Raw genomic sequence first — 27931 nt, 5'->3', positions numbered from 1 at the left:
TCATGAGAACAGTCCTGCTTTTCTGTTGTACTCAAAAATGTCCACGACTTCAGGAATATGAAGAGGTTTAGTCGCTGCAAGGTGCAGCGAGGAGTCGAGCAGCTTTATGATGGCTGAGAATGCAGGTCTGTCTTTGAAACTCCACATCCAACAGTACTTCATCAGATCATACCTTTATAAGAAGAAAAAAAGAGTTTAAAACACATCAGGTTTAAGGTTTAAGGTTTGACATTCTGAAACACACTCTTACTCATCAAGTATTTGGACACTTTTGAATTTAAAAACGAATCCATCAGCATTTTTTACGTTTTCTTTACGCCTTTAAAGAACATATATGCTGTTAATTAGTTATTCTAAGCTGTGCCGGTTGACAGATGTTTGATTTTGCAAAGTCAGACAACAGTTTCCCCCGCAGTTTTTCCAGTCTTTATGCTGAGCAGAGCTCACAGCTCTCAGCTTCTATCTTCATTTTTAATCACACAGCCACGACAGTGCAATCCATCTTGCACATTTTGCAAAATCCTAAAATAATGTCTTAACCCATCTTTGTGCAGCGTCCTCCTACTGAGTGCATCATCAATCAACAGGAGTTAAAGGTTAAGACTTAGGTGAAATGATTTAAATAAGGCAGAATTTAGACACAGCTGTTTTAAAAAGTGTACAATCACACGAATATATCAACTCTTGTTTTCATTGCCCTAGAATGAGCCATTAGGACCAGGTCTTCTCTACAGAGGCCGCCATGTGTTGTTACAGTAAGCCCCGATGGACAAAATAAAGACTTCTGTGTTTTAATGAAAAGTGAGGGCTACAATAGGTTCATCTACATCACATGTGTCAAACTGGTGGCCCGGGGGCCACATGTGGCCCTCCAATCGATTACATGCGGCCCCCCGGCCCACCCACCACTGTGCAAGGTGATGGAATAGAGACAGAATATAAGACTAAATGTATTTGACAGCAACAATTTTCTATTTAATTCTTGGTTGTTGTGCATCATAAATATGTTTTTATTGTGAATCATTTTATATCAAAACAAGCACTTTTCTTTGTAATTCTGTCTAATATCATAATGAATATCTTATATTGCCCACCGGCTACTAAATAGTTGTTTTTTTCCACTTTTTTTTCCCTCTATGTCGGCCCCCGCTTGGCCAGACTAGATGCTCATTGGCCCCCAGGTCATTTGAGTTTGACCCCCCTGATCTACATGCTTGGAAGGGAAGGGTGAGACAGACAAACTCATTTGTATAATTAGCCTTGGACGCTCACATGACACGTTTTAGTTTTAGTGATTTACTCACAAAGGTCTTCCACAGTTCTCTGGTCTCTTCATCCGATAAGACGCCTGCAGCTTTGGGAGGACGGATGCAGGATCCAGCTCAGGATATGGAGGAGAGCCTGAGAGAAATGATGACTTAATAACAAAGTATCTAAACAAAAAAATTAAAAGGTGCTAATGGGGGCATGGTGCTTTACCTAATGTAATCAGTTCATATATTAAGATTCCAAACGACCACCTGGGGAAATGAAAATGTCAAACAAGGAACTATTTTCTTTGTGCTTTGTTTTCGTAGCCAGAACTCGGTCCTTACACGTCGCTCCTGTCGATACTGAGCTGCATCAAGATCCTCTCTGGAGCCTGCCATTTCAGAGGCACCTCCATCGCCCTCTTCCTACAGACTGAATGCATGATTGTGCGTGCTTCAAACGCTACACCCAGTCCTGACACCCGGACTGCGAGGCCTGGGCCAATTAGGATGTTCCTGGCAGCAACATCACCGTGCACCAGTCTGTGCTCTGACATCAGGTAATCCTGAGGGAGGAGTCAATGAGGACCACAAATAAGAGTCTTTTTTTTTTTTTAATTCATGAACAGTTTGATGTGGAAAGACAGTAAAACATACGGCAACTGAATTGACCTGACTTTATTCCATCTGTTAATAACTGCTTAATAACGAGTGACTCACCAGGCCAGCTGCAACCTGCTTTGCCACCAGAAACACGGACCTCTCCGAGACGTTGATCACAGCCTCGGGTGTGTTTGAATTGTCCTAGATGGATGAAAGACCGTCTGTCATTGCACTAAATGAATTAGTCAAGGGTCAGTCAGGCGTAGGAACTACACGCTGCGCACCACCTTTACATTTCTGAGCGTCCAGAGGAAATGAAGCAGGTTCCCTGGGCTGTAGGCATCTAAGACCAGATACATGGGCAAACGCCTGGTCTGACAGTACAACATCTGCACCACATTGTCATGTTTACACACGGTGGCATAGAACAGGAGCCACTCCACAAACTCCTTAGCTTCAGGGTGATCGGGGCCATCTATTATGGGAAATGAGGGTTACACGTTTCAAACATAATGCCAATGATCACTTCACGTACATTCATGTACTTTTGTACCGGCCTTGTGATTTATTCTGTACCTCGAAGAGACTTAATCACCACAGCAGACGAGACACCGTCTCCTTTCCTCAGCAGGCCTTTACAAATTGGGCCATAGCGACCAGTCTGCCAAAACTCTACTCCCTCAAGAACACACTCATCAGAGACTTCCCATGGACGCAAAGCCTGCTGGACTTTTGAAGTGCTCACAGAAGCGGTCGTGAGGGTGAGGCTCTGCTGGGCTGCCAAAAACACAACAGTAGGTCCTGGTTAATTTAATAAATAAGAGGTCGGCATCACTCAAAGACACCAAAAGTTCCCCAAAAAAATACATTACATACATTACATTTCGTACCATTTGTAAAATGAGATGAGGGGCTCAGTCGTCTCCGTCTGTTCTGGCGAAGACTGCAGAGAATCAGAGTCACCACTAAAACTGTGCTGAGAGCCAACAGAGCAGGGATGACGAAGACAGCGAGTGGACCTGACGACTCCTCATCTAAACAACAGGTGGAAAAGGAGCAGGTCAAACACATTTTAAGAGCTTTGCAGGAGAAGAGGAACATTTGGTGCATTCAAAAATCACATTTGTGGGAACTCTGGGTTGCAATGCAATATTTCAAACTTACAGGACGTGGGGAGTGAGGTGTCATTGCTGCACTTTGTGTCCATGTCCACGAGGAGCATCTGACATTTCTCACACGAGATAAAAACGAGTCCCCGCTAACAGAAGAACTTTGAAAGTTTCCTGCTGTGGTGAGAAAGAAACTGTGAAAAAGTGACAGTCAAACAAGGCGTGAAGAGGAAAATGACTTAAGTTCTTCCTACCTGACACCTGATGAGAGTACACTCAGCTCACATTCTGAAAAAATATTCTAAAAAAAACAAAACAACAGCAACAGGGAAGTTGAAAACTGACAAAAACACAGCTGTCATGAGGTGCTTCGAGAAAATAAATGAGCTCAGCTTTTGTCAGTGTTGTCTTTGAGGCCACTGACCACTGTGGCCAGCTGGAATGTTGACTGACTGTTAATCATTTACAAATCAACAGAATCTGGACCGCTGTCACGTGCCATGGTCGTACCTTAGGTAGCAAGTTGAAGTTGTCTTACGTTCGAATTTTGTCAAGGAACAAAATAACAGCAAAAATCATTACTTGAGGAAACAAGCGTGATCATGATCCACTGATTTGCCTTTCAAGACAACCGAAGAAACTTCACAGATGAAGCAATTCATACAAAGTATAAACAGGTCACACATAAAAGAATGATAATGACAACAACAATAATAAAAAAGCAACAATAGCACCAGGTTAAATTTACGGAGGATCAGGCAAAGTGAAGTGCAAAAAAGAGTTTAGGACCAGCACCAGAGCTGCTAAAAGTAAATTAAATATTGTCACAACAAAGACGTGAAAAAAATAAATCAATGTATTTAAAATGAATAAAGTACAAGAGGGTAAGATGTGTGTCAAAGTGCAGATACTGGTCTTAGATGTAGGGGGACCGAGTGTGAAAAGCAAAGGTGTGATAGCTCTGTTTATGTCACATGTGTCAAACTGGTGGCCCCTCCAATCGATTACATGCGCCCCCCCCGGCCCGCCCATCACTGTGCAAGGTGATGGAATAGAGACAGAATATAAGACTAAATGTATTTGATGGCAATATTTTTAAAATAGTAATAAGACATTCGGTTGTAATCATTGCTTTATTAAATGTATTACACTCAACATGAAATTACATATATTTAACCTGTTTTAATCACAATTATCATCGTCATTATTTGCTAAATTTTCAATTTAATTCTCCGTTGTTTTGCATCATAAATATGTTTTTATTGTGAATCATTTTATATCAAAACAAGCACTATTACTTTGCAATTCTGTCTAATATCATAATGAATATCTTATATTAACCACCGGCTACTAAATAGTTGTTTTTTCCACTTTTTTTTCCCTCTATGTCGGCCCCCGCTTGACCAGACTAGATGCTCATTGGCCCCCAGGTCATTTGAGTTTGACACCCATAAACTTTATGTGATTCAGGACAACATGATAGTGAATCAGCAAGCACACTGGGAGGTTGCTGGTTCATTCTTGGGATGGACCAAGGGCTTAGATGCCCCTGAGCAAGGCACCCAATCCACTATTGCTCCCACGGCACAGATTGTGCTGCCCCACTGCTCCTGTGCCTGGTGCAAAAGAGGAATTCACTATCACTACATTGGTGTATGTGCAAATAAAAATCTAAATTCTCAAAATGTACTATACCAGGGCCATTTTACTCAGTTTGTGTATTACAAAACGTTACATTTAACACTATTACAGTAGAACGAATGTTGCTCCAACGTGCTTGTCTGCTTTACCGCCACGAGAGGGCAGGATTGCGCAACAAACCCCGCCTCCTGTGTGCTGGGAACCAGATCAGGCTGCAGCTCTGTGTTGCATGGATTTGCGATTTTAAAGTAAAGCTCAACAGTTGCCCGGAAGCTCCAGGCTGTTGTTGCATTAGAAGCCACGGAAACGCAGAAACCACACGGACACAGAGGTCGACTTCTCTTAACGAGCAACGGGCCATTTCCCACGTGAAAATATGCGCACTTAACTCCGCCTTTCTAAACACACCATGGAAACAAATATGCAGCGCTCCCTCAAACCTCCAGAGACCCGCCTCTTCTTGCCCACCATTGGTCCAGCTCGGAGCGTTTAGGCTCGTCCTCTGCGGCTCTGATTGGACGGAATCCCTTTCTTTCAGGAAACCAACACGGAAAAGGGAGAGAAAAAAAAAAGTTATGGAAAGAAGCCTAAACGGAGCTGTTGTACGCTGCACGCTGCTGTGGAGCTTTTACACGGCAACAAAATCACCACCGCGTTCACGCAGAAGCAGCGCAGAGCGCGCGACTCCACGCAAGTCGTGAAGAGTCGTGAAGAAAACGGAGAAGAAGAACCCGGTTCGGAGGTGGAAAAAAAGACCAGAGAGACACTCAGAGACACAGAGAGGGAGACAGAGAGACAGAGAGACAGAGAGACAGAGCCAGGTATGTTTTTCCGTTTCCAAGGATTGATGTCAGCGCTGAGGAGGGAAGGAAAGGAGGACAGGTGCGCTGCAGAGTGAACTTAGGTCTCCCCGCAGCAGCAGCTTCGCGATACGGGATTGGAGACACAGAGACACTCCGCAGATCTGGAAACCAGCTTTCCAAGTTATTCAGTATTTGTTTATACTTGTTTTCTGTGAAGCGTTAAAAACTTGGATCTTTTTTTTTTTCTTTTGACGCCGAAGTGGAACACATTTCACTGCAGCCTTCACGCGACCCTTTGCTGCCTTGTAATGTTGACATTTTGACGACGTGGAGTAAGCCGTGAGACCCACTCGCGCGCCCGTGTGTGCGCATGTGTGTGTGTGTGTGTGTGTGTGAGAGAGAGAGAGAGACGCGCCAGCATCAGAACCAGCACTTTTCGCTTCAATGCGACACTGACGCAGCGGATCTGGCATCATCGCAGACAAACAGGTGATGGTCGGGTGATTCAGTGCAAGTATCGATCGTCAACTGAGGGACTTTGATTAGAAATATTCATTCAAAAAAAGGACTCTTCTCAAGCTGGAATGGGATATAACACAAGAAAACGCCCCCAACTTCTGTAATCTGCAATGATTTTTTCCCCGTGCGTCATTGCGTCTTAGGATCAGATTGCGCTGAAGGACGACCGGTCTTGGACTTGCTTTCGGGTTTACAGGAGCTACGCGGACAATGTCCAAGACACTGAAGAAGAAGAAGCACTGGTCCACCAAAGTGCAGGAGTGCACCGTGTCGTGGGGGGGTTCCGGGGAATTGATCGCGGTGGTTGAGGTGCGCGGCGGCGCCGAGCTGGGAGAGTTCCCGCACCTCGGACACATAGTTTCGGAGGCGATGGTTTGTCTCAGCGGGAGGTTGCCCGGCAGCGGGGACGTGCTGCTGGAGGTGAACGGCACTCCGGTGAGCGGACTCACCAACCGAGACACGCTGGCTGTCATCCGACACTTTCGAGAGCCTGTCCGACTGAAGACTGTGAAACCAGGTGTGTATATATACGTGTGTGTGAGAGTGTGTGTGTGTGTGTGTGTGTGTGCGTGTGTGTCCATCCTCATTTTGAATAACAAAACATCTTCTTTACCTCACACACACACACACACACACACACACACACACACACACACACTGTTTTAAATCGTTTGTAACCTGAGTATTTACATGATTGTGTGGTTGGAGCCACGAATAAATTAGAGTAAGTTGGTGTTGCAGCATCACAGCTGAGTCCCTGTGTGTGTGTGGGGAGTGTTATTCATGTTTTCAGTACAACTCTGAGGGTCATTTTTCATCTGTCAACATCTGCCTGCCCCGTCTCCCTTCTCATTCATGTGGAGAAATACAATTTTCCACCACAGCTCTTGCTGCAGCACAATCCTGCCAAACAACACAAGTGAGGAGGATGAACCGGTGCCCAGATGTGCATGTGATACAACATAAACCATGAATGACTTGCAGCCCTTGGTGTGAACTCGGCCTGTAACCTTCGCTGCATTCATGCACAATGTTGTCATCACATGTACTCATGGACACACACATGCTTTTTTACATTCATTGTGATTCTGTGTCTGTAAGCTCAGCTAAAGGCTTATTGATTCTCTGTGTGTGTGTGTGTGTGTGTGTGCGTGTGTGTGTTATTGCCTGGTTTTCAAAGCTGTTGTGGTTCACAGGCCTGATTTAATGGGTGTGTTAGATTTGCCAAATCAAACAGACGAACTACTACTCTCACGGTGAGGTGAGTGAGATGTGTGTGGCACTTTGCAAACACTGTGCAGGGATTTGTTAACGACAGAGTCGGTCTGCTTGCAGCCCTGAGATGAATCCTAGTCTTGTTTAGCCTCCTATCCTTTACGGTTGTGTATCTGCTCTACCTGTTGATTAGTATTAATATGAATGTGGCTGGAATTAAGATCACAGGGAGCTATTAAGATTCATTATTTCCAGTGTTAATGTGTGATCCAGTTTTAATTTGTCACTGGAGACTTTTTATAGGCTTGAGACGGAAGCTTTGCAGCGTACTTACTGTTTCATGTGTGTTTGCTCATGTTTGGTTAGTAGACTTAAGTGTGGTAAAGGTGCATTATGTCAGTGTGACTGTGTGTTGTTTGTTTAGTGCTGCTTACCTTGATTCGTGCAGGCTGCTGTGAGCCGCGGGCTCCTCTCTCGGCCTCACTGTGTGTTTATATCTTTGTCCCCTCTCTCATGATTAATTCATGCTTCATCCATCATTGATGGCTGCATCGTGCCAAGATGAGGTGGCGGATGGGGCGGATCAGATGTTTGCCGACTGCTGTGGATGTAAACTTGTAGTCTCATGGATTGCAAAGTTGGGAGTGGGGATAAATACGACAACTGGATAGTGGAATTTGGCGTTAGTTCCAAGTGGATGTTTGACATTATGATTTATGAGCCAAAAAAACATTTTAATATAGCTTGAAGCAAAGATTAATTTCCCTTCTTCCCCCTGTTCACGTCTTTTCATCACATCTGGTAATTTCACACAGGGAGGGAAACCAAACAAGACAAGACAGCAATTCCCATGATCCCATGTTGCTTCCTGACGTCAGCAAACTACGTCTTTTGCTATTGTTTTAACTGCGAGGCAAAAAGGGGATGAACTGTGCGTTTTAAATATGCCGTGACAACAACTCCTGCCCCAAATATCAAAATCAAACCTAATTCTGTTCCATCTTCATTTTGTTGACACTTGCCCTGCACAGTCGCAGCAAAAACAAACAAATAAAAAACCCCAGAAGATTTTCCCGAGTCGTCCTCTGCCTCCAGACCGACCATTGCTCTCACTAAACAGCTCCCGCCACGTGAGAAGGCAGTAGGCAGTAACCTTGAGGGGACAATTGAGAGAAGAGGCGTAGTGATCGCAGATATCTATGGCAGCTTGGAGACTGCAGAGTGGGCAGCTCATTGATTAATACCGTGAACATACATAGAGCGGCTTGTTTTTGCCTTGTGGAACGTAATGGACGGACCCTTTTAGCTCTCAGTTCAGAGGTAGGAAAGGGTCTGTTGTGCTTCGTGAAAGTCTTCAGAGATGATGAAAACAGTACTGAGGTTTACATGGTACAGTGCGACCACAGGGGGTTACATCACGATGCATCACATGGATGCATTTCTGAAGGACAAGGCAATTTATGTCACTTTAGCTTGTTTGCTGCAATATTAAATATTTTTGCATTCATACACATTCAAATATCTCATTTTACATATTTTGTTGAGTAGTGTAATAGCCAAAATGTTTCCAACCCACTATGTGTGTTACTGTGTCTTTAGCTGGGCGTTCTAGATTCAAGGGACAATCGATTTCTTCACGGAAATCCAAGTGTTTATAGGTATTTTGGATATGAACACTTAGTGGAGTATGATCATAGTCCTGCAGTCCCACTCAATTATCGCTGAAGGAGAGGCTTTTACATGTGAGCATCCTCCTCCTTTTACAATTTCCATTCAGAAAAGAGAGAAATATGCATAACTAAAGTCACTCAATTAATAACTAAGCTACCACTTGGGGCTTTTATTGTGAAATACAGACTAAATTATAAAATGTTCCCGATGTGCCGACAGCCATTCACTCTTCTGTCTCTGAGGCATTTGTTAATTTACATCGTGTTACACGTTCCCTTAATTCCCTTTGACAAATAGTGAGAGGTTGAGCTTGAACCTGTTGCACTGTGCTGTGGTTCACGCTTGTGGTTAAACTGAGCAGGTGAGGAAAGTGACAGTCACACACCTTGTCAGCATTTTTGCAGCTGCAACCAATAATTGTTTTTATTCTATAACAATGTGTGTGTTATTGCATAATTCAATTATTTTATGGCAGAAATGGCAATAGTTCAACATGTTTATTCGTTTATTTTATTGTCCAAGCATTCAGTCGTTGAAATGATTATTTTTCAGCACATATCAGTTTCTTTTTGCCTCTGTGGTGGTGGTGCATTGATGTGAACGCTTCATTCTTTTGCCATCAGCAGCGCAGCAGAGCAATAAGCACTCTGCCTGTGTTAATGTGGCTCCCCCCATGGTGCAGTCAGGGCTTCTGTGACAAAACTGCTCTGCACCAGCTGAGACGTGTTGTCTGGCTCCGTGGCTCCTTCCCTCCATGCTTAATGTAACTTTTGTTGCTCTAACCGCTTTTGTCGTAACTGCATTAACAGTGAGGTTTGTTTAGGATTGCAGTTTTCTCCTTTATGCTGCTGCGAGTGCACAGAAAACGGGCAGGATATCCATTCGCAAAACTTCATAGTTGCTAAAACGGATACAGGAGGTCCACTACATCTTGGATTATAAAATCATCTTCCTCCTCTTACGTCACACTCTTCCTGAAGCTGTAAACATGGAGGACATTTCTAATTTTAAGTACATGTGAGACTGCTTTTAAGTTTATGTGCCACTCTGCTGCACACCTGTGATATCCAGCCATCACCCTCTCCCACTGGCTACTCTCCCAGCTCATTCCCCAAACCTGTCACACGTCTCCGCCCTCCGCCCTCCGCCGTGCCAGCCTGTCAGCAGTGAGGGACAATAGTGTGAGCGGATGGGCATATTGAAACCCCCCCAGCTGGCAGTGGCTGCTCTGAATACCAAAACACACCTTGTGTCCTTTTCATCCCCTCCAGTCCTTCCAGGAGCCGCTGTCTTCAACGCACAACCCTCACATTCTCCGCGTTCCCGCCCTCTGTCGAACAGAGTTTGCACATCGTCCTCCTCCTTTGCCTTTTCCTGAAGTGCAAACTTGTCTAGGGATGGAATGACACATGGTTGAGGTCTTCGAAGCACCAGCGATTGCCAGTGGTCCTCAAACCTCCCCCTAGATGTTCAGTGACGTGTGCCTCTTTTTTCACTCTCACTGTCTAAGGAGCCACGGTGCAGTAATGAACAGGCCAGATAGCATTTGTATATGAACCATGCCTCTCACTGGCAGGCACAATGACTTGGCAGGCGTGTTTTAAAAGCAGTGGTGCTGATTCACCACGAAGGCTTCTCTCAACTCGCTGAGTGGTTGTGCTGCAGTGTCAGCAGCTGCAGCAGCTGCAGCAGCAGCAGTGTCTCCAGTTTGTTGTTGGTGGAAATGGATGGTGTAGTACACAATCGCACGCACACACACAGATCGGATTTTTGCCCTCATATTTTAGCTTGACTCCTAATTGGTCTCTCTCCAACAGCAGGCCTTTCCTGCAGCTGTTTATCTCCTCTGAGATAAGATGAAGTCGGCGTCTAAATCGTGCATATACTGAGCACAACGGAGGCCAATAGAACTTGGCACCTGCTATGTCATGAGGAATAATGCTGGCTGTGCTGTGAGAAGAGAGCTCATCCTTTTTGTGTGTCCTCTTATTTTACTGAAGAAAACACCGTTCACACAGATTTTAAGTGTCTTTACAGTACCATAGGTGGTTAGCACTGGTGCCTCATGGCAACTACGTTTCCAGCTGGGGCTTTTCTCTCGGGGAGTGTGCACGCTCTCCTGTGTACGCCAGATTACTTTTTTTAAATTGGAGATTCTAATTGCATGTGATCATAAATATTTGTTTGTCCTCATATATTGGACCTGTAAAAGGCTGTGAACCACAGCTCTCATGCCTAATGTGGAATGAGCCTGAAAGGACATGTAGTGTAAATAAGGCAATGCTTACCACTCTTATTAGCAAATAGATATTTTTCTAATCTTGCTACCACAAAGATCTGGAAGGTTATTTAAAAACATGTGGTGCAAGGATTATCCTAGTGATAATCGCCCTTTTAAGTACCTTGTGTATGAATAAAAAGCACAAAGCTACATTCAACTAAAGTATACTAGTGTGAATCAAGTGGAGTTGTTCTCGTTAATGTTACCTCGGGTTTCTTTCCCCTTCTTGTCATCCATTAACTTTCTCACCGCTTTGGCACCGATACCCACATCCTGATAAGGGATGTTTGCGTCTCCATCCTGGCAAACAGACGGAGAGTAGCCTGGCTGTGGCTTGTGTCGCTATCACACAACAAGTGGTTTTTGAGGATGCTGTGCTTTTTGAAGAAACGCTCCCAACACCTGGCCCCGGATGTGTCTGTGGACAGATTGGCCACAGGTTGAGTGGCAGACCTGGCAGACGGGGACTTGGCTCGAAAAAAGGAAATCGAGATTGGAGTGATGGAAATGGACTGTTATGAATCAATAAACAGGTGCACATGTGGATAGAGGGATACGGGGGATAGATTATTTGGTAGTTGATTGAAGTGAGCTTCCTCCAGATGTACACTCACTGCCCTCAGAGGAGAGCCTATTTGGTGACTTTGTTTCTGGCTGAGTTGGTGTGTGAAGTGTCCCCGCGGTGTTGCTGCAGAGGCAATAATGGGAACAGACGAGAAGAGGCAGCTGGCATATCTTTGTCTCGGAAATTTTCCTAAGAAGGATTATTTTATGAAGGATGATTTAAAAAAAAAACAAGACTTAGAGAAAGAAAAGTGGGGTCAAAGAGGAAGGGATGCAGACAAGAGGAGGGAGGAGAAAAATGTCAGAAAAAGAAGCAGAGGAGAGTTATAATAATCTCAGGGCTGTTGTTAACATTCATCACGATGATATTATTGATTCCCTGATGTGACTGTCTGAAATGATCCTTCCCACTGTTCATCAAGCTAACGCCTACCATTTCAGAGTTACAGCAGTGTCAGTATTTCCAATCATGTCTGCAAATAACCAGTTTGTGTGAGCTGACTGCATATATATATGTGAGCATGCATGATAATGACAAATTACGGCTCATCTCCATTGCACTTCTTTTGCATTTTAAAGCCAAACACACTATCGGAGTGAGTTTCCTTATCTGCTCTTCTTAAATCTGTCCTCTCAGTATATGCTGCTGATATTCCTTCCTTTTATCGACAGTGAACAAAGACACAGATGTATTTCTTATATGCCTTTTATATTTTTTTTTTGGATTTGTTCACCCATTGATCACAATAGGTTATTTTGCAGGTGCTATGATGAGATTAAGACAGATTGTCTGTTTGTGTAGTGTGGATTTGTGCATACCCTTGTTCATGCAGTTAGGAACATCCTTTACAGTCCGGGCAGTGAATCGAGTTGTGAGGACTCAATCTCAGACTTCACTCTCCTGGTTGGTTGGCTGTAGTACAAGTCTTCATCAATACCCGTCCTGCCAGTGCAGCCCACTCAGCTGTTTAGATGTGATACCCGACCTTGAAGAATCGATTAGATCTCTTATCAAACAGATATAAAGCCCTCCACCCTCCTAACTCACCCTCACTAACACCACCAAGGCAGCTGCTGCTGTTGCCCTTTCTGCCCCCAAAGCTACAGCACCGCTGGGTTTTCTGCCAAACCTCTCTATGAGAATGGCGTGAAGAGTGTGAGCATTAAAGGTCTGACCATTGAGACTTCTTCCTTTTTTGAAGATTAGCCTGTTTGGTCATGTTAAGCTGAAGATGTTAGTAATGGCCAGATCCCACCGTGATGTCAACCACTTTTTTGAAGTGTTGAGGTTTGCAGTTTAGCAAGTAACATCTTCACCAGAAGAAGCATGAGGTTTGTCTTTGTCTGAGAGTGTTGGGACGGACAGGTCAGCATACACCATAGTCACACTAGGGGTGGAATCACAGGGTACCTCACGATATATGACCAAATCGATATTATTGACTCACCCCGAAGTCAAAACTTTACCTCCTTTGCTGTCTGTTTTCTTCTAAATGGGACCATCATTTAAAAGAAAGATGTGCTCTATTGAATTGAATTGAATTGAATTGAATTGAATATAAAGAAAGTGAGAAGTGGGGCTTACACTGACTTCTGTTTGCAAGCAGTGAAGTCGCCCCCTTATGGCCCTCAAAGAGAACGCAGGATTCAGGCACTACAAGGTTTCACTTTCTGGACCTGGTCGTCTAGGGTCTTGGTCAAAATGGAGAAAAGTGGAGAAACTGGAAAAAGCCAAAACAGCTGCATAGATGGGGAAAAATAGTCATTGTGAAGACGCATTCGTTCCTGATGTGGGACATGAGAGGCAGCCATTTTTCCCGCTGTTATTAATGCACCGTGTGTACGCCTTCCACATGGTGAGATGTCGTGCTCTGTGGAGACGAGGAGCCCTGAGTGTCCTCATTAGAATTCATGGATGTCAGGATCTAAGCCCAGCCAATTTAGCTTGCTTTGCTCCTTACCCTCTGTAACATGTTATTGATTGGGTCCAATCTCATCGCTGTGAAGTCAGCAGACACACCCAGAGCTGCTGTATGTGTCCAAGGGCCGGATTGTTATGAATAGACAAGGACACTAGGAGGACGTCTTGCTTTCAGTGTATTTGACACATAATTCTTATTCACAACGTTCTGCCGGTGTAATCGGCGACCGCTAATTGGATTTGTTTTGACAGGCTCTCTTGTCAGTATTCAGTTCATGAAGGTTTTTTTTTACTTATTTTCTGCTAATAAACCAATCCCAGGACGCAATTTGCCGACCGTTTCTGAAATCCGAACAGGGCTCCTTGCACTAGTGAGCGTGTTTGGTCATCAGAGGGTTTTGGCTTGTTTTTTTTTTTTAAAGGTCTGAATACTCACAGCAGGGACACGGTCGCCCCAGGCTTTTGTAGCAGACCTGTCGCCAACACTGTCAGGTCTCCTGAGCAAATTGACTGGAGATCACATGCACATTACTCACTGTTTAAAGTAAGTAGGAGGGTGTTTATTACTTAAGCCTTGTGTCTGTAATGATGCAGTAATCTGGGTGTCAACAGTCATTGAATCATGCCAGAAATGGCTGAGGCAGATTGTTTACATACCTTCAGATAAGATGCATTGCTTCAAATACACTCCCCAGCCAAAAGAAAGTCACACACTTGAATTTTTTGTTCCTACTTTGCTTTGATGACGACAGGCATTTGCTGTGGCATCGCGTTGATAAGCCTATAATGCCACAGTTTGCGTTAATTTTCACCAAGACGATTGAGTCGGACCACCGTGGTCAATCTTCTTCAGCACATTCCAGAATTTGTAACTGACTCTGTGGTGGCCAATCATGAGTGAAAAATGATGACTCGTGCTTCCTGAACTATTTGAGCCGAGAGAATCCTGGCATTGTCATCTTAGAATATTCTTGTAAAACCTGATGATTCAGTGTATATATTGGTAGTCGGCTGAAACTAGACCTGACTAAGGAATGAAGGAACTCCAGAACACTGCCCCATCAGGCTTGTACAGTAGCTACTAAGCTAAATGTTATGGCGTGTTTCCACCGGCTCTACTCACCTTGGCTCGGCACGGTAAAGTTGCGTTTCCACAAGCATAGTACCTGGTACCACGTACTTTTTTTAATACCTGCAGGAAGAGACTTCAAGCCGAACAGTGCCGAACTGTAGATCAGTTAAAAAGACTCAATAATCCTAGAAACGTGGGTTAATCTCCAACAACTACCTGGGAAATGTCTAAATTCTCAATATTTAACAGAGGAGTCTGGTGTATTTTGATGTCAGACAGAGTCTGTGCTCCAGTCATGGAGGAAGTGAACAAATATTTTTAAACGATGTCACCGCAGTTTCACGCAGCCATGCAGTGATGACTCCGCCCACGTTGAGTAGGTACTTGTTTTAACCTAAACTGTGCCGTGCCGTGCCGAGCCGAGGTGAGGTGGGACCATAGTGGAAAGGGGTTTTACCTTCTTGTTGCAGAAGATCTTTCTGTGTGTCCTGGTTTGCAGAGTGTGGAGTATCCTTACCTGCGCCGGGGGGGTGTGACCCAGTCATGTTGTGTATGTTTAGGGGCAGCAGTTCTTTCTCACCAACACTTGTATCCTAATGCTCACTGGAGTTAAAATTAAAATTGTGAATACGCTCTGAGAGCTTGTATTTCCTCTCCCCGTGATCGCCGTTGGCAGTGTTTTGCTGTCACAGTATTTTCTAGCACATGATGTTTGCTGAATAAAGATTGACATTGGTTTTTGGCTCCGTCGGCTGTCGTCTGTCACTTTTCCTGGACACACTTCGACAACTGCCCCAGGGAAAAATAATGCAGTTAATTACACAATGAGTTGAAAAATGGCAGTAAAGGTAGCAAACGTTTGAAAACATTCCCTGAATCGTGTTTCACAAATTAGCGTCATGGTTGTCGGTGCACATCCTGCAGGAGGGCTTGAGTGTTTATCTAGGAATGGTGATCATGCGTGGAATGCAGTTATTTCAGTTTTGTTGCGTACTGTGTGTGAACCACCGTTGAGTTCCACCAGTGTGTTGTTACCAACAGGTGTTTGTTCAGGCAGAAATTGAACATTCTTTACATGGCGCCTCTCCCTGCGATGAGATCATGGTGAAACCTTCCACTTCATGCAGACAGCTGCTCCTCTCATCAAGTCTTTTTTCCTCTTTTCTTTTTTTATATTAAATCACAGGCCTTTATGTTGCCTGAGGTGAATCAGTATCATCACAACATCAAATGTGTGTTCAGAGAATTTCTATTTACTCTTGAGGTCGTTAATCTAATTCTGAGAGTTGCCCTTTCGTGCCTCAGATACAGCTGTCCTTTGTCCTTGCTTGTGTGTTTGTGTGTGTCTGTCTTTAATACAATGCATCAAAACCCCATCAAGCATCACTCAAGGCACATCATTTGTATGCCAGTCGTCCACCGCGTCTCTCGCACATGTCCTGGAAATAAAAAAGTGGTTTCAAGGTGGTGCGGCATTATGGTCTCCTAACCTGTTATGATTCCAGCGAAGCTGTCACACTGAGACAAACACAGAGTCAGTCTGGAGTGTTTCTAGCTACAGGACTTCCTCCACATTCCTGGTGCATTCACTCAGAGGAATGTTGTCCAACTGGTGTTCGTTTACTATAGATGTACGACCAGTTCCTTTCCCTCCTGTGTGTAAACTATCTTAAGAAACAATGTCAAATGTCCTAGTGTTGAGATCATTCTAGAGTTGAAGTTGTTTTATTTAAGTTGTTTTTTTTAACTATTCCTAACCTTTTCCTCTGATTATTCTGACTGTGGGAGTGTTTGGGTGAGTGTATACAGTGGGGACAAGAAGGGAAATTGCTGAATGACTGGGTGCTTCCTTTTGTTTTCAGTCGTACTCTGTTGCCTCCGTTTAGACATGAAAAACAACTTCCTGTGTGCAGCCTCGGAGTGCGACACACGATCTAAATACTGCAAAGAATACAAAGGGAGTCCTATGAAGCTTATAGGATTAATCAGCATTGTCTGTACCAGTTTGATATTGGTTTGAATGGAACTTAATTAAGTTATGTACTGAAGTTTTAATTTTAAAATGTCCAGCGATCATCCATTTCAATTTTTGCGGATCTGATTCCTGAGCTCACCTTGGCTGAGGAAAACGTAAACAAAACGTGAGAAGAAGAAAGTCTTGACTCTAAAGATGGAAAACTTGGCTTTGGCTCAGGGAGTTGCTTCAAGCTTGTTAAAGGGACGGCCAACCACCAGACTCTTCCTTCTTTAAAGATATCACTCTTCCATTTAAATTGGTCCAGAGCTGTGATGGGATGAAGCTGCTGCTGTCTGCGTGCCCAGGCTGTCTAAGCGCCCGCCTGTCAGGGCGCTCCTTTAGAAGCTGGCAGAGTAGCACAGCTCACACTCATTCAACACTTCTGTTGACAGACGCCACTGCCGGGCCGAGAAGTAAACAGACACACACGCAGACTCAGCCATGCGTGTTCAGCGCATGTGCACGCAAGGACACGTTTGCACAAGTGATGAATAAACTTCAGACCCTTTTTGACAGCCACCCGCCCGTCTGTTGACCCGCGTGACCCCTCACAGCACTTCAGCCTGAGATGGCTTCAGACTGGACATATGGGACCGAGAACAAATAGATGTGCTTGTCATGAAGCACCCAGAGAATCTCGGTTGTCAGTGCTGGGAACACAATGTGTGGCCAGTGTGTGTCTCAGGCCCTTGTAAATATAACACACTTTTGTCTGTAAAAGTTTTTACCTCTTTGAATTGATTGAAAAATGAAATGTTTATTTTTTTCGAATATAGATATAAAAACACAAATGTATAAGATAACAAAGGAAGTAACACAAGGAAATGGCAAAAAACAAATGAATGAAAAAATGAAATTCGCTTATTAGCTCCCACCCCTTCTCCAGAGAAATAGTGTGCTTCCTTTCAATTTCTATTTGTCAAGTCTAACATGTTATCTAAAAGCTCTGATACCACCTGCTAACATTCACTTCATCTCTATATTTCCTTTTAAACAATTTCAAATAAGGCAGAACATCAACATCTGTGTCTTTACTGGGTTATTTCACAGTATAGCTATACAATGGTTGATGAAAACCCCGCTTATAAGATGGTCTCTTGGCAACAGGGCTGCACAGTTAATTGCAAATAATCAAAAGTCACGTGCAATATCCAAATCGACATACCAAGTTATCAAGAAATGATCACATGTACCAAATTATCAGTCAAATCACAAGTGCAACATCTATCATTATTTTCTTTACTATATTGTACAGCTCAAATGTCAATTTTAGGTTTAACTATGTTATTTGTTTGTTGTTTGCATCAGCGTCTCGCGATGTTGTAGGTATTTATCTTTGTTGATTCGTCCTGTTGTTTGCCTCATGTCAGCTGGAGGAAGGAACGCGTCGTCTTCACCGCACAGCGACAAAAGCGTGCAACAACACTGCAGACAACGGGAACATTGGGAAATGAATTAAAACGGCAGGAAAGCAATCGAGGAGAATGAATGTCACGCGCACCATCTACCCCTTTCCGAGTGTGTGCTGATGCTTTTCAGTGATTCACTTTCTGCAGTGCCGTCAGTGACGTGACTCAGACAGCCACTGAATGGCAGCTGGAGACCACCCGAATTTACTGGAACTTGACATCACTCGCTGACGCCGTCGTGTTGTAGCTGCAGATGGTTTCATTACTTACTGGGCTACCACATGAAAACAGAAACACAATAAAGGCCCAGCACATGGCACACAGACACATCAGGAGTTAAAGTACGACACAGTGATTTCTGCCTGTTTTGCGACAATAAGCGCGACTAACTAAGGTCATTTTTTTAACCAGTAACTTTAGTAAGTTGATGCTTTAGTTTTTGTTTCTCTGTTAAATATTCATGACATGGTGCGGGAACTCTAACCAGAAAATGAAGTGATAAGCAGTCATGGACATTCTGAAGAGGATGATATCGATTTGTTTGTTTCTTGCACTAAATAGTTTTCTAACCGCACGTCGTGTTTACCGAAACAAGTCAAATACAGACCAGTGGTTGTCTAAAAGGAGGGAACATGAACTTCCAGAGGGCCATGTTTTGCAGAGTAGCTGGCATACATACAAAAATATATGATTATGGTGGTTTTTGAATGATGTATGCAGTTGTAAGTTAACGGTGCACGCTTCAGCCTTTGCAGGTTCTTGATACCGGTGTTATCTCTCCCACCGCCTCCCTCCTCATCACACGGTGCTCTCTTCATTCCTGCCATCTGTTTGTTTACTCGGATTTATTTATTGTTCTTTCTTTTTTTTTTTTATCTCTATGCTGCAGCGAGCACTGCCGCGACAATATGCAAATATATGACCAGCTTTGTCTGCGGTAAACAGCAGCATCATGGTCCCAAGTTTTGAATCGGCGACGACCGGGAGTCGTGACGGGGCTGAAAAGGGGAAGCGCGTTGGTGTTTGGTCAAAACAAACTGCTGGTTTTTACAGATTGGTGTTTACTTGGCTGTTTTGACTCAGGCCTTGATGGAATAGAAACACATTTATCACGCGTCCCCTCTCCATTTGCCGCTGAGCCGTTTGACAAACGTATAAACGTACACTGTGAGACGCACATACCATCCACTGTTTTCCCAGAAAACCTGCTTTTCCTCAACTAATGATCCTGCTCAGTGCTTAAGTCGTTTCTATTATGGTGATGTGCTTCTATTCATCCATCATTGGCTGCTTGGTGATGCAGGGTGGCAGGGCGTGTAAGTGGCCCTGCATTCCCCTTCTCATAGCCCTCTGTCAACCTCCCTTCCCATCCTTTCTTTCCCTCCCTCTTTTTTTTTTATCTCTTCTGTCCTTCTGTTTTCCTCTTGCTCATTTGTGGACAGTTTCTGGGAGAGAATGGCTAAAGTGGACTGGGCTAAATTGTCCTCCTGTGTGGGTTATTGTAGTTTTCCTCAAAGGAAAGGGGGCTGCACATAGGAAGGGGAACAATGCCCCTAATGGAGTGCATGTAAACATCATCAAAAGATGTCATGTTCACTGAACCTGTACTGGTTACTCAGGCGCAGTTTTTGATGTGAAAATAGATGAGGAGAAAAGAGAGCTGCACACTTCGTATGCCTTTGCTTTGATGACATTTCAACCCTTAGGCGTCAGATAACAACCTTTTTTACATATCATATGGGAAAATAATTGAAATCTATTTCATTTGACTAATTATGTTTTAATATTAAGGCTTAAAGATTTGGGGTAAAATGATATTTGCATTATTAACTTTTATATACTGATAACGAGATGGCGCATTAATCCACGAGGTGCCATTGACGTATTACTACTTTGATTTAAGGAAGAGAACTACAAAAATAGGAACATGGAACAGTATAAAAAAGATCAGTTCAGTATCAACCTTACTGCAAAGAATTGACTATTTTTTAAATGTAATTTTGATTTGAAAATGATTAATTGTTCAGCCCTATTGGGTATGGTCATTTTTTTTTTAAGTTGTTTATAGTATATTCAACTATTTGTGTGCAGAAATGCTTCATCGTTTCATCAATACCAGGCACAGCAGGTTGTCACTTGAGACCATGGTTCTGCGCTCTGTTTTGCCCATAAGACATGCAGTCTGGAAGCAAACCCATGTGGGTCCAAACATCGTCCAAAATAAAAGACAAATGCATATGGTGTCGGTGTGTGCGTCACTTTTCTTTCACCGAGTTTTCAGTAAACACCTTCATTGAGATCCTTTTGTGTGCGCTTCCTTTTTCTGCTACATTTTGATGTCAACCAAAACAGCACTCGGCAACAATCGAAGTTCAAGCTGAAATCCACACGTTTTTGCAAAATGACATGAACTGACTCATAAACTACACCTTTTTTATTTTTTTTATTTGTATTATTACAACAATATGAGCCTCGTTTTCCCTATTATTATTTTTTCAGTCACCACTGTGATGCAGTTCTTCTATTTCATACCCAAAACAACGACGTTCACCTGGCGTTTATTGTGTTTTTTTAATACAGGAACACTTTTCAACAGAGCCGATGCTGCATCTGTGTCCTTTCCAGCATCTGTGGCCAAACAATAATATAACAGGAAGGATGAGGGATATGAAAGTTTGTTGTTGTCTCCTTGAGGACATTGTTCTGGCACGTAGGGAGCAGGTGTGGGTTAGGGTAATGCAGTTAACTATACATTAGCTCACATAAAAAGCTCATCACTGCTCTGCTTTTGTCTCCAGAAGAGAGAGAGAGAGAGAGAGAGCCGTGCCTATAAAACTTGCCTCACTTGTTTGTTGGTTTCAGGTGAGTTTCTAGGTCGCATTGTATGTCCAACCCGAGCCTGTTTTTCCAGACTGAAGCATGGTGATGTTTGTCCTTGCATTTAAACGGCGTTGCCGCGCTAGCAGATTGACAGTGGAGATAACAAACTTTGAGCGTCAGTTTCCGACGCTTAACTGCCAAGAGTTTGTTGCTGTTGTTTTTTTTTTGACAGCCAGCATATACTGTACTGTAGCTGATGACGCTATCAAGGATGAAAGTCCTGAGCCACTGTGTCTCATGACCAACCGGTATCAGTTACACTGTTGACATCCAATGCCTGGGAAATGGTGTACAATGTATTCTCTGTCTCCCCTTTTTAAAGATTTAAAGGGACAGGTTGGCAGTGTAGGGTTTAAAGGAACACAGAAGAGTGCATCCACTCACCTGAGAACAGGTGAACCCAATCCTCTTAGACTCAGAGTAAATTCTTTATTATTTCAAAACTATGAAGGCCACTGTGCACATTTGTGTTGTAGAATAAAATAGAGGAGGAGGAGGACGACAGTGCAGTGAGACCAATTAGCTTGCTCCTTGATCCCAGCCCACCTGGGGAGCTCTCTGTGAGCATGGTCTGACTTCCTTCACGCCACTGCAGCACTGCAGCTGCACGCAGAGATACACTTCCTGCAGTACTGTCAAACACGGGCACCCTGAAGTTTCTGCTCTGTGGCATTTTGTTGTCAAGCTTGCAAGTGTATTCTCTCTGCTTCTCTTTCATGTGCTTCACATCCAGATCTCACTCCTATATTTTGTTTTGCTTTATTAAACCTGCTCCAAGGTGTCTATTTCGAGCCTTCCTTGCTGATCCGGTGGAATCAAAGACCATTTGATGTCACATTAATAATGGATTTATTCCTTTGTCGTAGCACTGCTAGTTGCTGTACTTGAGTTTGTGTGATTCATCTGCTCTGGCAAAAAAAAAGGAAAGCCGGGAGAGCAACAAGCTTATGTTGGGAAAAGACTATGTAAATGTGAGATGATGATAATAATAATAATAATAACTGTGCTCTTATGTTTGCCTTTGTATTTGGGAGGTAACAACAGCGGTGAACACTGTGGAAGTACATTAGAAACAAATGCATTTTGTAGGAAAGGGAAGCCTCGGGGAACTCTGTAATGAGCACGAGGAGACGTTTGACATTCTGTCACAGGCTACAGGCTGTTTCAATGCACTGCAGAGGTGGAATAGTGGAGAGAGAGAGAAGATGAGGGGAGTGAGAAAGGAGGAGGAGGAAGGACTATGGTTGAGGGAAAAAAAAAAAAGGAAAATTAGGAAGCGATGAGGTCTGAGCTAACCCCATCTGAGAGGAGATGAGGCACACTGTCTGTAAGTTGCAGGGAGGGCTACATGAAGTCATCAGCGGCAGTAGAGAATTACGGTCAATTGCAGAAAATGGCTAGTTAGAAATGTCACCACAATCATGTGTTGATCAGCTGCTCTCCTGTCAGCAAGCGGCATGTAGCCGATATCTCACCAGGTCATGCAACAGGACTTAAACATATAGGTGTTTGTGTGTGTGTGTTTACTGTATCAGTTTTACAAGATAGAAGACGATAATAGGCAATTTATTGTGTGTTGGTGTAGGAGTTTCTGTGTGCATTCCCGTTTTTGTCTTTTTGTATCACTTATCAAAGTCAAAGTGTTCTCTTTTATCCAACTCATGTACTGTTGATATATTTCATGTAACATTTCAATGTTCTGACCTTCTTTCTTTCTTTCCCACTGTTCACTAAGCCGATTTGTTTATTATGAAGCGCGATTGTCGGGAAAAGATTACAAGCTTAATTGCTTTGAAAGGAAATAGGTGACATGTGTATACCCTCAAATTACCCTCGAATATAGACCGACTCATACACACACACACACACACACACACACACACACACACACACACACACACACACACAGGTTTGCACAGCTGTTCCTCTGAGAACACGGCATTGACTTTCATTTATTTGAACAAAGTGTTACCACAATTCAAATCGTAGCACTAAACTTAACCAGGTCTTCAGCAATGAGGTTCTGCCTCATCAGGACCAGATAAGGTCAGTGTTTATACCCAGGACCACACACACACACACACACACACACACACAACTTCATTGGAGGACATTGCATTGACTTATGTATATTTCCTGGAGACTTACTCTAAACTTAACCATAGTTACTGCTGGCCTAATCCTAACCCTGACCCTAAACTTAACCTTAACCTAACCCTGACCTCAGCTTAAATCAAGTCCCCATGATGTCACTATGTGAACAGATTTAGGTCCCCACAACATGAGGAATACTAGGTACACACACACACATGCACATTCTTTGGGTTTTCTGCAGCTTAATGACACAGTCTATGTAAATATGCGAGTACAAATCCAAACTGAAACCAAATGTTTGCTTACTGGTGATCGCCTGCAGCTACATGTTTATTTCAGCCTCTCCATAACTGAACTGTGGGTAAGGTACTTTTTTTTTTTTTAAATCTTATTTCCTATATTAATGCTTTACATAATTGTAATATTATGCGTCTACATTCCTTTATACCAAATATTTCACACCACTAACTGGGTGGAAAGTCTTTCTTGCCCTGGAGTCTCAGCCAGCATCATTTCTGATATGAACACCAGTGATCTGAGATTAACCGACACTAGCTGTCTGGTAGAGGATAAATTCAGCATGCGATGGCTTGAGTCTGCTGCTCCCATTTCACTCTGCTGGTCACAAGCTGGGACTTACTGGACTGGAGCTGCTGCCCATGTGATGCAAAGAACCAGTGGAATTATTCTGAAACATCACTGGCCTGCGGCCATATTCAGTCTGGATTCTCTTTGAAGAGGTTGTACAAAGTCCCCTGGTGCAACGAACCTGTTTGTTTGGAGTACTTTGAAAGAGAGAATTTGACCGGAGAGCTGGTTTTATCAGAAACGTGAAGGTGAAGAGTTGAAAAGCAGGGGAAAGTTTTTTTTAATGGCATTTTTTACAACAGTCTACTTATTAAGTTGGCAGGACATGACACACGTGGAGCGACTGGCACCACAGTGAAGTTTTGTCAGACCTTTCAACTTTATGAATATTCTCCTATAACAACGCTCCTTAACGGTGTATAGGCCTGACCACAGGTTTGTCTCCAGCCCTTTTTAAGTATGCAATTAATCAAATGTGAAGAAACAAGAGAGTGAAATAAGATTCTTGCATTTTAAACGATTGTCTTCACTCTGCTCACTGTGTGAGCCAAGAAGAGTGGCTGAAGCCAGACAGTCTGCTGCTGCTGCCTCTGGGCCAAGATCTCCTCTCTCAGACAAGGTTACACAGTTTTTTTTTTTAACGTGTAAGGGTGTTATCATTCATTCAGAAGTTATGTCCCCAGTACAGAAAATTGGTTCCCGAGAAAGAGAGGGAGATATGGGAGAGCTAACGGAGACTACTGCTCTCTTGATCAATGTTCAGACGTGTGTGTGTGTGTGTGTGGGGTTGAGTGGGGTGCTGCTGTGTGTGTGTGTCTGGCAAAGCTTCGTCTTGAGGTTCAGGAAGAACAGCAGGAGTGTGAAACCCTGCTGGGATATTACTCAACCACCCAACTTATGCTTATTATTATTGCGTGAATTGTTGTTTTTAATTATGGTTAGGGGTTAGCCTTAGGGTTAGCCTTTAATCTGTATATCAAGCTCTATTGAGGCTGCCATTTTGGACCACCATGTTTTCACAGGAGCCCACAATGGACAAACTAAACATCTTCTCAGTTTAGAACCCAATGGCGTGTTTCCACCAAGTGGAACAGTTCGGTTTGATACGGTACATATTTTTTTCGTGTGTTACCATTAGCACCGAAATAACCAGCCCCAACCATTGCCATTTTTCGGTTCCCTTTCCTTGGTGTACCAGAGTAATGGTACACCATTGGTACACCCCCCCGTGGCCGGTGCTTCTTCAATGCCCGCTAAATATCCATCAGAGAGGGAAGGCTGATGGATATTGAGCTGCAACATACAAATGTACCCATAAATGTTGCAAACAATTTGACACACTGTTCCTTTAATGTTGTGTGTATGGACTTGGCTTCACTCATATACAGTAAGCGCTTGACCTTCCTCCTTACATTTCACCCAATAAACCCCATAGAGAGTCCACTCCCCGACAATGACAGTAATTAAACGGGCTGAGACATTTTCACTGTAATCATACAACTGTTGGTGTGCGTGCAGGTGCATTTGTGTCGGTTAAATCTGTATGATTATGTCGCATATTTGTGTTCAGTGGCAGCAGCTGCAGACAAAGAAAGGTTTCTAGCGTCCAAGTAATGTGTTTTTTTTTTTTTTTTTTTTTTAACCTCCCAGATTTTCTGTGTCCCAGTCAAAAGCACAGTGATTTCAAGGCCTTTTTCCACGCATGCCTCAGTGCTGCCTCATGCCTCTGTTCCATGACTTGTGTCTCTCCGGAGAGGAGTTACAAGTGAATGTGAAGCTGTGACTTTAAGATACAGTTTTGGTGATATCCTTAAAACTGCAGTATGTGTCTAGGCGTGCACCTTGTACTTGGTTTCTACCTCTATTTGGTCTCTTGTGAACAGAAATGATGTTACATTATTTGTCCTTCATGTGAAAAACAGGCTCTGTCAAGCAATACTATCAAACCAGACTGTTTGTGTGTATGCAGGGGGCAAGAAGGGTTTATTCCCCGTCTGTCTGACATGAATCTAATCGCTTTCTATGTAATGATGCGATTACATTACACAACAGCCAAAGACCGCCATAACCATCATCTATTTTTCCACTTTCTCTTCTTTTGCCCCCAGCTCGGCCAGATAGTAACGATCAAATCCGATGCCTTTCACTTGAGCTCCTTTTGCTTTTCAAACAGTTTCGGAGAGTGACTTTCTGAAGCTGTGGTCACTTTTGTGTCGTGTGGAATCTGAGCACTGAGGGAAACAATCAGTGGGAGAGGCACTGAGCGTTCCTGTAAGTGCATGCCTGTGAACAATAGTCCTTTATGTTTTCCCAGGCTCATTGTGAAGTCCAAGTGTCAATAGAAGAAGAAAAAAGAAAAAGAAGTCTGCTGCTGGAGAACATTAAAATCAATCAGAGGCCTTGAGGCAGGACACTTGGTGTTTTTTTTCTAAGTAGCACGGTGCTGTGCCCTGGTTGAATCTCCTGAAGTTGCTAAGTGACCATTAAAGCATGTGTAACAGTTAAAAGTTGCATTGTTTTGAAGTTTATCTTCAAGAGCTGTAAAGAATCAGCAGCAGGTACTGAGGATGAGGAAAAAAGCAACAGCTTTGCTGAGTGTAACATGACTACTTAATGCTGAAATAATACATTTCAGCATAAAGTTTGTAAGTACGTATCAGGAAAACCCAATATTAAGTGTCTTTAGTTTTGGCCCTGCATTTTAAACGGAACAACAAAGTATTTACTTCAAACCTTTACTTACTTAAAGGCTCATTTCTCTTGCATTCAAAACTAGAGCTGCAACTAACGATTATTTTCATAATCAAGTAATCCGACGATTATTTTCTCGATTAATCGTTTGTTCCATAAAATATCAGAATCGGTGTTCGTCAAAACAGGAAATGGCGATGCTCTCAAATGTCTTGTTTTGTCCACAAACCAAAATGATTAACTTTTAATGATTTCTTTGTTATCCAGAGGAAAGAAATTAAGAAAATATTCTCATTTAAGAAGCTTAAACAATCGGAAATCTTGTTTTAATCATGAAAAAAGCTTCAAACCGATGAATAGATTATCAAAATAGTTGTCGATTAATTTAGTAATCGATTAATTGTATCAATTTATTGTTTGATCTGGAAAAACAAAGAGCAAAGACTATTGGGCAGGCAGCGTGTCACAAGCCTAGACCATGCCAAGATAAATTGGGCCCCAGACATAGTGAACAGAATAAATTGATGAAACCTGCCAGCAGATGCTTATTATCAATTATTCTTCCCTTCCTGACTCGATGTGAGGAGGAAATTTACAGACAGTGTTTCCAAGAGAACTAAATGCGTCACATCGACAATTTTAAAAGTGATTGTGTGAGATAAACAAAGGAGGACAGATATCTTTGCTATACAATTGCTACTACTCCTTTTTTTTTTTTTTTTTAAATCTCCTTTGCTCACTCAACTGATACCAGCGAAGTCAGATAATGCTGCAGCCCTTCGAATCCTCAGCCTCTGGCACAGACTGGCTTATCTTAACCTGTGGTGACCCTGCTCTCCTCAGCTGTTTCTCCTGCTCTGTCGTTCTCCTGAATCGGCCCACTCACCTGCTGAGCTGCAGCAGTGCCCTCGGGGGTTTTGACCACAGAAGATATCTCATCCGGGATTTGTGCGACCTTGAGCAGGTGGAAAATAAGTATTTAATACTTGTGTCCATGGGAGCTCTGTTTTCATGTAACGTGTAGACGTATAATACACTTCACCTGTGCCTTGAAATTGAACTCACTCACTGCAGCAAGTGTTTAGAAGATTGTTCAGATGCAAGAAAACAACGATTTTTATTATTTATTTATTTGCAAACCTGTTATAAAGATGTTAAATCGATAATACGAGCAGTCGTCTTAAGAGAGTTTATCAAGTGTGAAACAAGAGACCCATTAGGTACACATCCGTCATCTCCTGCCCCTCCTGACACAGAGAGATATATCATACTTCCAGCTCCACCGTCAAGGTCAAGGTTGCCATGCTCCAACTTCTGGACTTTTAGGTGGCAGGTCTCTAAACGCATCATCCCCACTTGCTGCTCTCTCCTGGGAAAAAACCCCACAACAGATATTAGAGTGGAAGAGGGTGTGAAATGATGGACGAGAATAGTGAACTTGGCAGCCGAGGGAGGAGAAGAGGGGGATGTAGCAGATGGGGAAAGAAAGAGGAGTAGATGGAGGATGTGATGATGTTTTCTGCTGCATAAAGAAACACAACAGATGATGAGAAACGCCACACTGAGAGGATGTAATTCACTTTTTATTTTTACACAACAGTAG

The 27931-nt window shown here is 43.2% G+C and overlaps 2 protein-coding genes across 7 annotated transcripts in view; one reads left to right on the top strand and one right to left on the bottom strand.

Moving 5' to 3' along the window:
* On the bottom strand, nucleotides 1-3903 carry si:ch73-206d17.1 (tyrosine-protein kinase STYK1). Of its 2 annotated transcripts, none has more exons than XM_058642863.1 (10): nucleotides 3217-3903; nucleotides 3018-3139; nucleotides 2744-2887; nucleotides 2430-2630; nucleotides 2141-2328; nucleotides 1971-2054; nucleotides 1596-1816; nucleotides 1480-1520; nucleotides 1305-1401; nucleotides 1-172 (listed from the first exon to the last, which is right to left on the bottom strand). In XM_058642863.1, exons 2-10 carry the CDS (start codon nucleotides 3073-3075, stop codon nucleotides 1-3), a joined length of 1206 nt encoding a protein of 401 aa, XP_058498846.1. In that variant the 5' UTR covers nucleotides 3076-3139; nucleotides 3217-3903. The 2 variants fall into 2 exon arrangements, with proteins under 2 accessions (XP_058498846.1, XP_058498847.1); XM_058642864.1 differs by having other exon boundaries at nucleotides 2147-2328.
* Nucleotides 3904-4333: 430 nt separating this feature from the next.
* magi3a (membrane associated guanylate kinase, WW and PDZ domain containing 3a) overlaps nucleotides 4334-27931 on the top strand; it is a 100379-nt gene continuing 76781 nt past the window's right edge. For 2 of the 5 annotated variants that reach the window (XM_058644212.1, XM_058644210.1), the window contains exon 1: nucleotides 4334-6442. In XM_058644212.1, the coding sequence (XP_058500195.1) occupies nucleotides 6136-6442 (307 nt within the window). In that variant the 5' untranslated portion in view covers nucleotides 4334-6135. The remainder of the gene's footprint in view (nucleotides 6443-27931) is intronic. The other 3 variants (XM_058644213.1, XM_058644208.1, XM_058644209.1) reach the window with 3 other exon arrangements.

This window comes from Solea solea, chromosome 11 (genome assembly GCF_958295425.1).
Source record: "Solea solea chromosome 11, fSolSol10.1, whole genome shotgun sequence".
Taxonomy (NCBI): domain Eukaryota; kingdom Metazoa; phylum Chordata; class Actinopteri; order Pleuronectiformes; family Soleidae; genus Solea; species Solea solea.
This window is presented reverse-complemented; position numbering and strand designations above follow the sequence as displayed.

What these genes read in the sequence shown, in the direction of transcription:
- si:ch73-206d17.1 (XM_058642863.1), bottom strand. Translation starts at nt 3,075, where the DNA reads ATGCTCCTCGTGGACATGGACACAAAGTGCAGCAATGACACCTCACTC. An exon ending in AGTATCGACAGGAGCGACGT is followed by an intron (nt 1,521 to 1,595) that starts GTAAGGACCGAG and finishes TCATTTCCCCAG; the next exon opens with GTGGTCGTTTGGAATCTTAA. An exon ending in GAGAACTGTGGAAGACCTTT is followed by an intron (nt 173 to 1,304) that starts GTGAGTAAATCA and finishes CTTCTTATAAAG; the next exon opens with GTATGATCTGATGAAGTACT.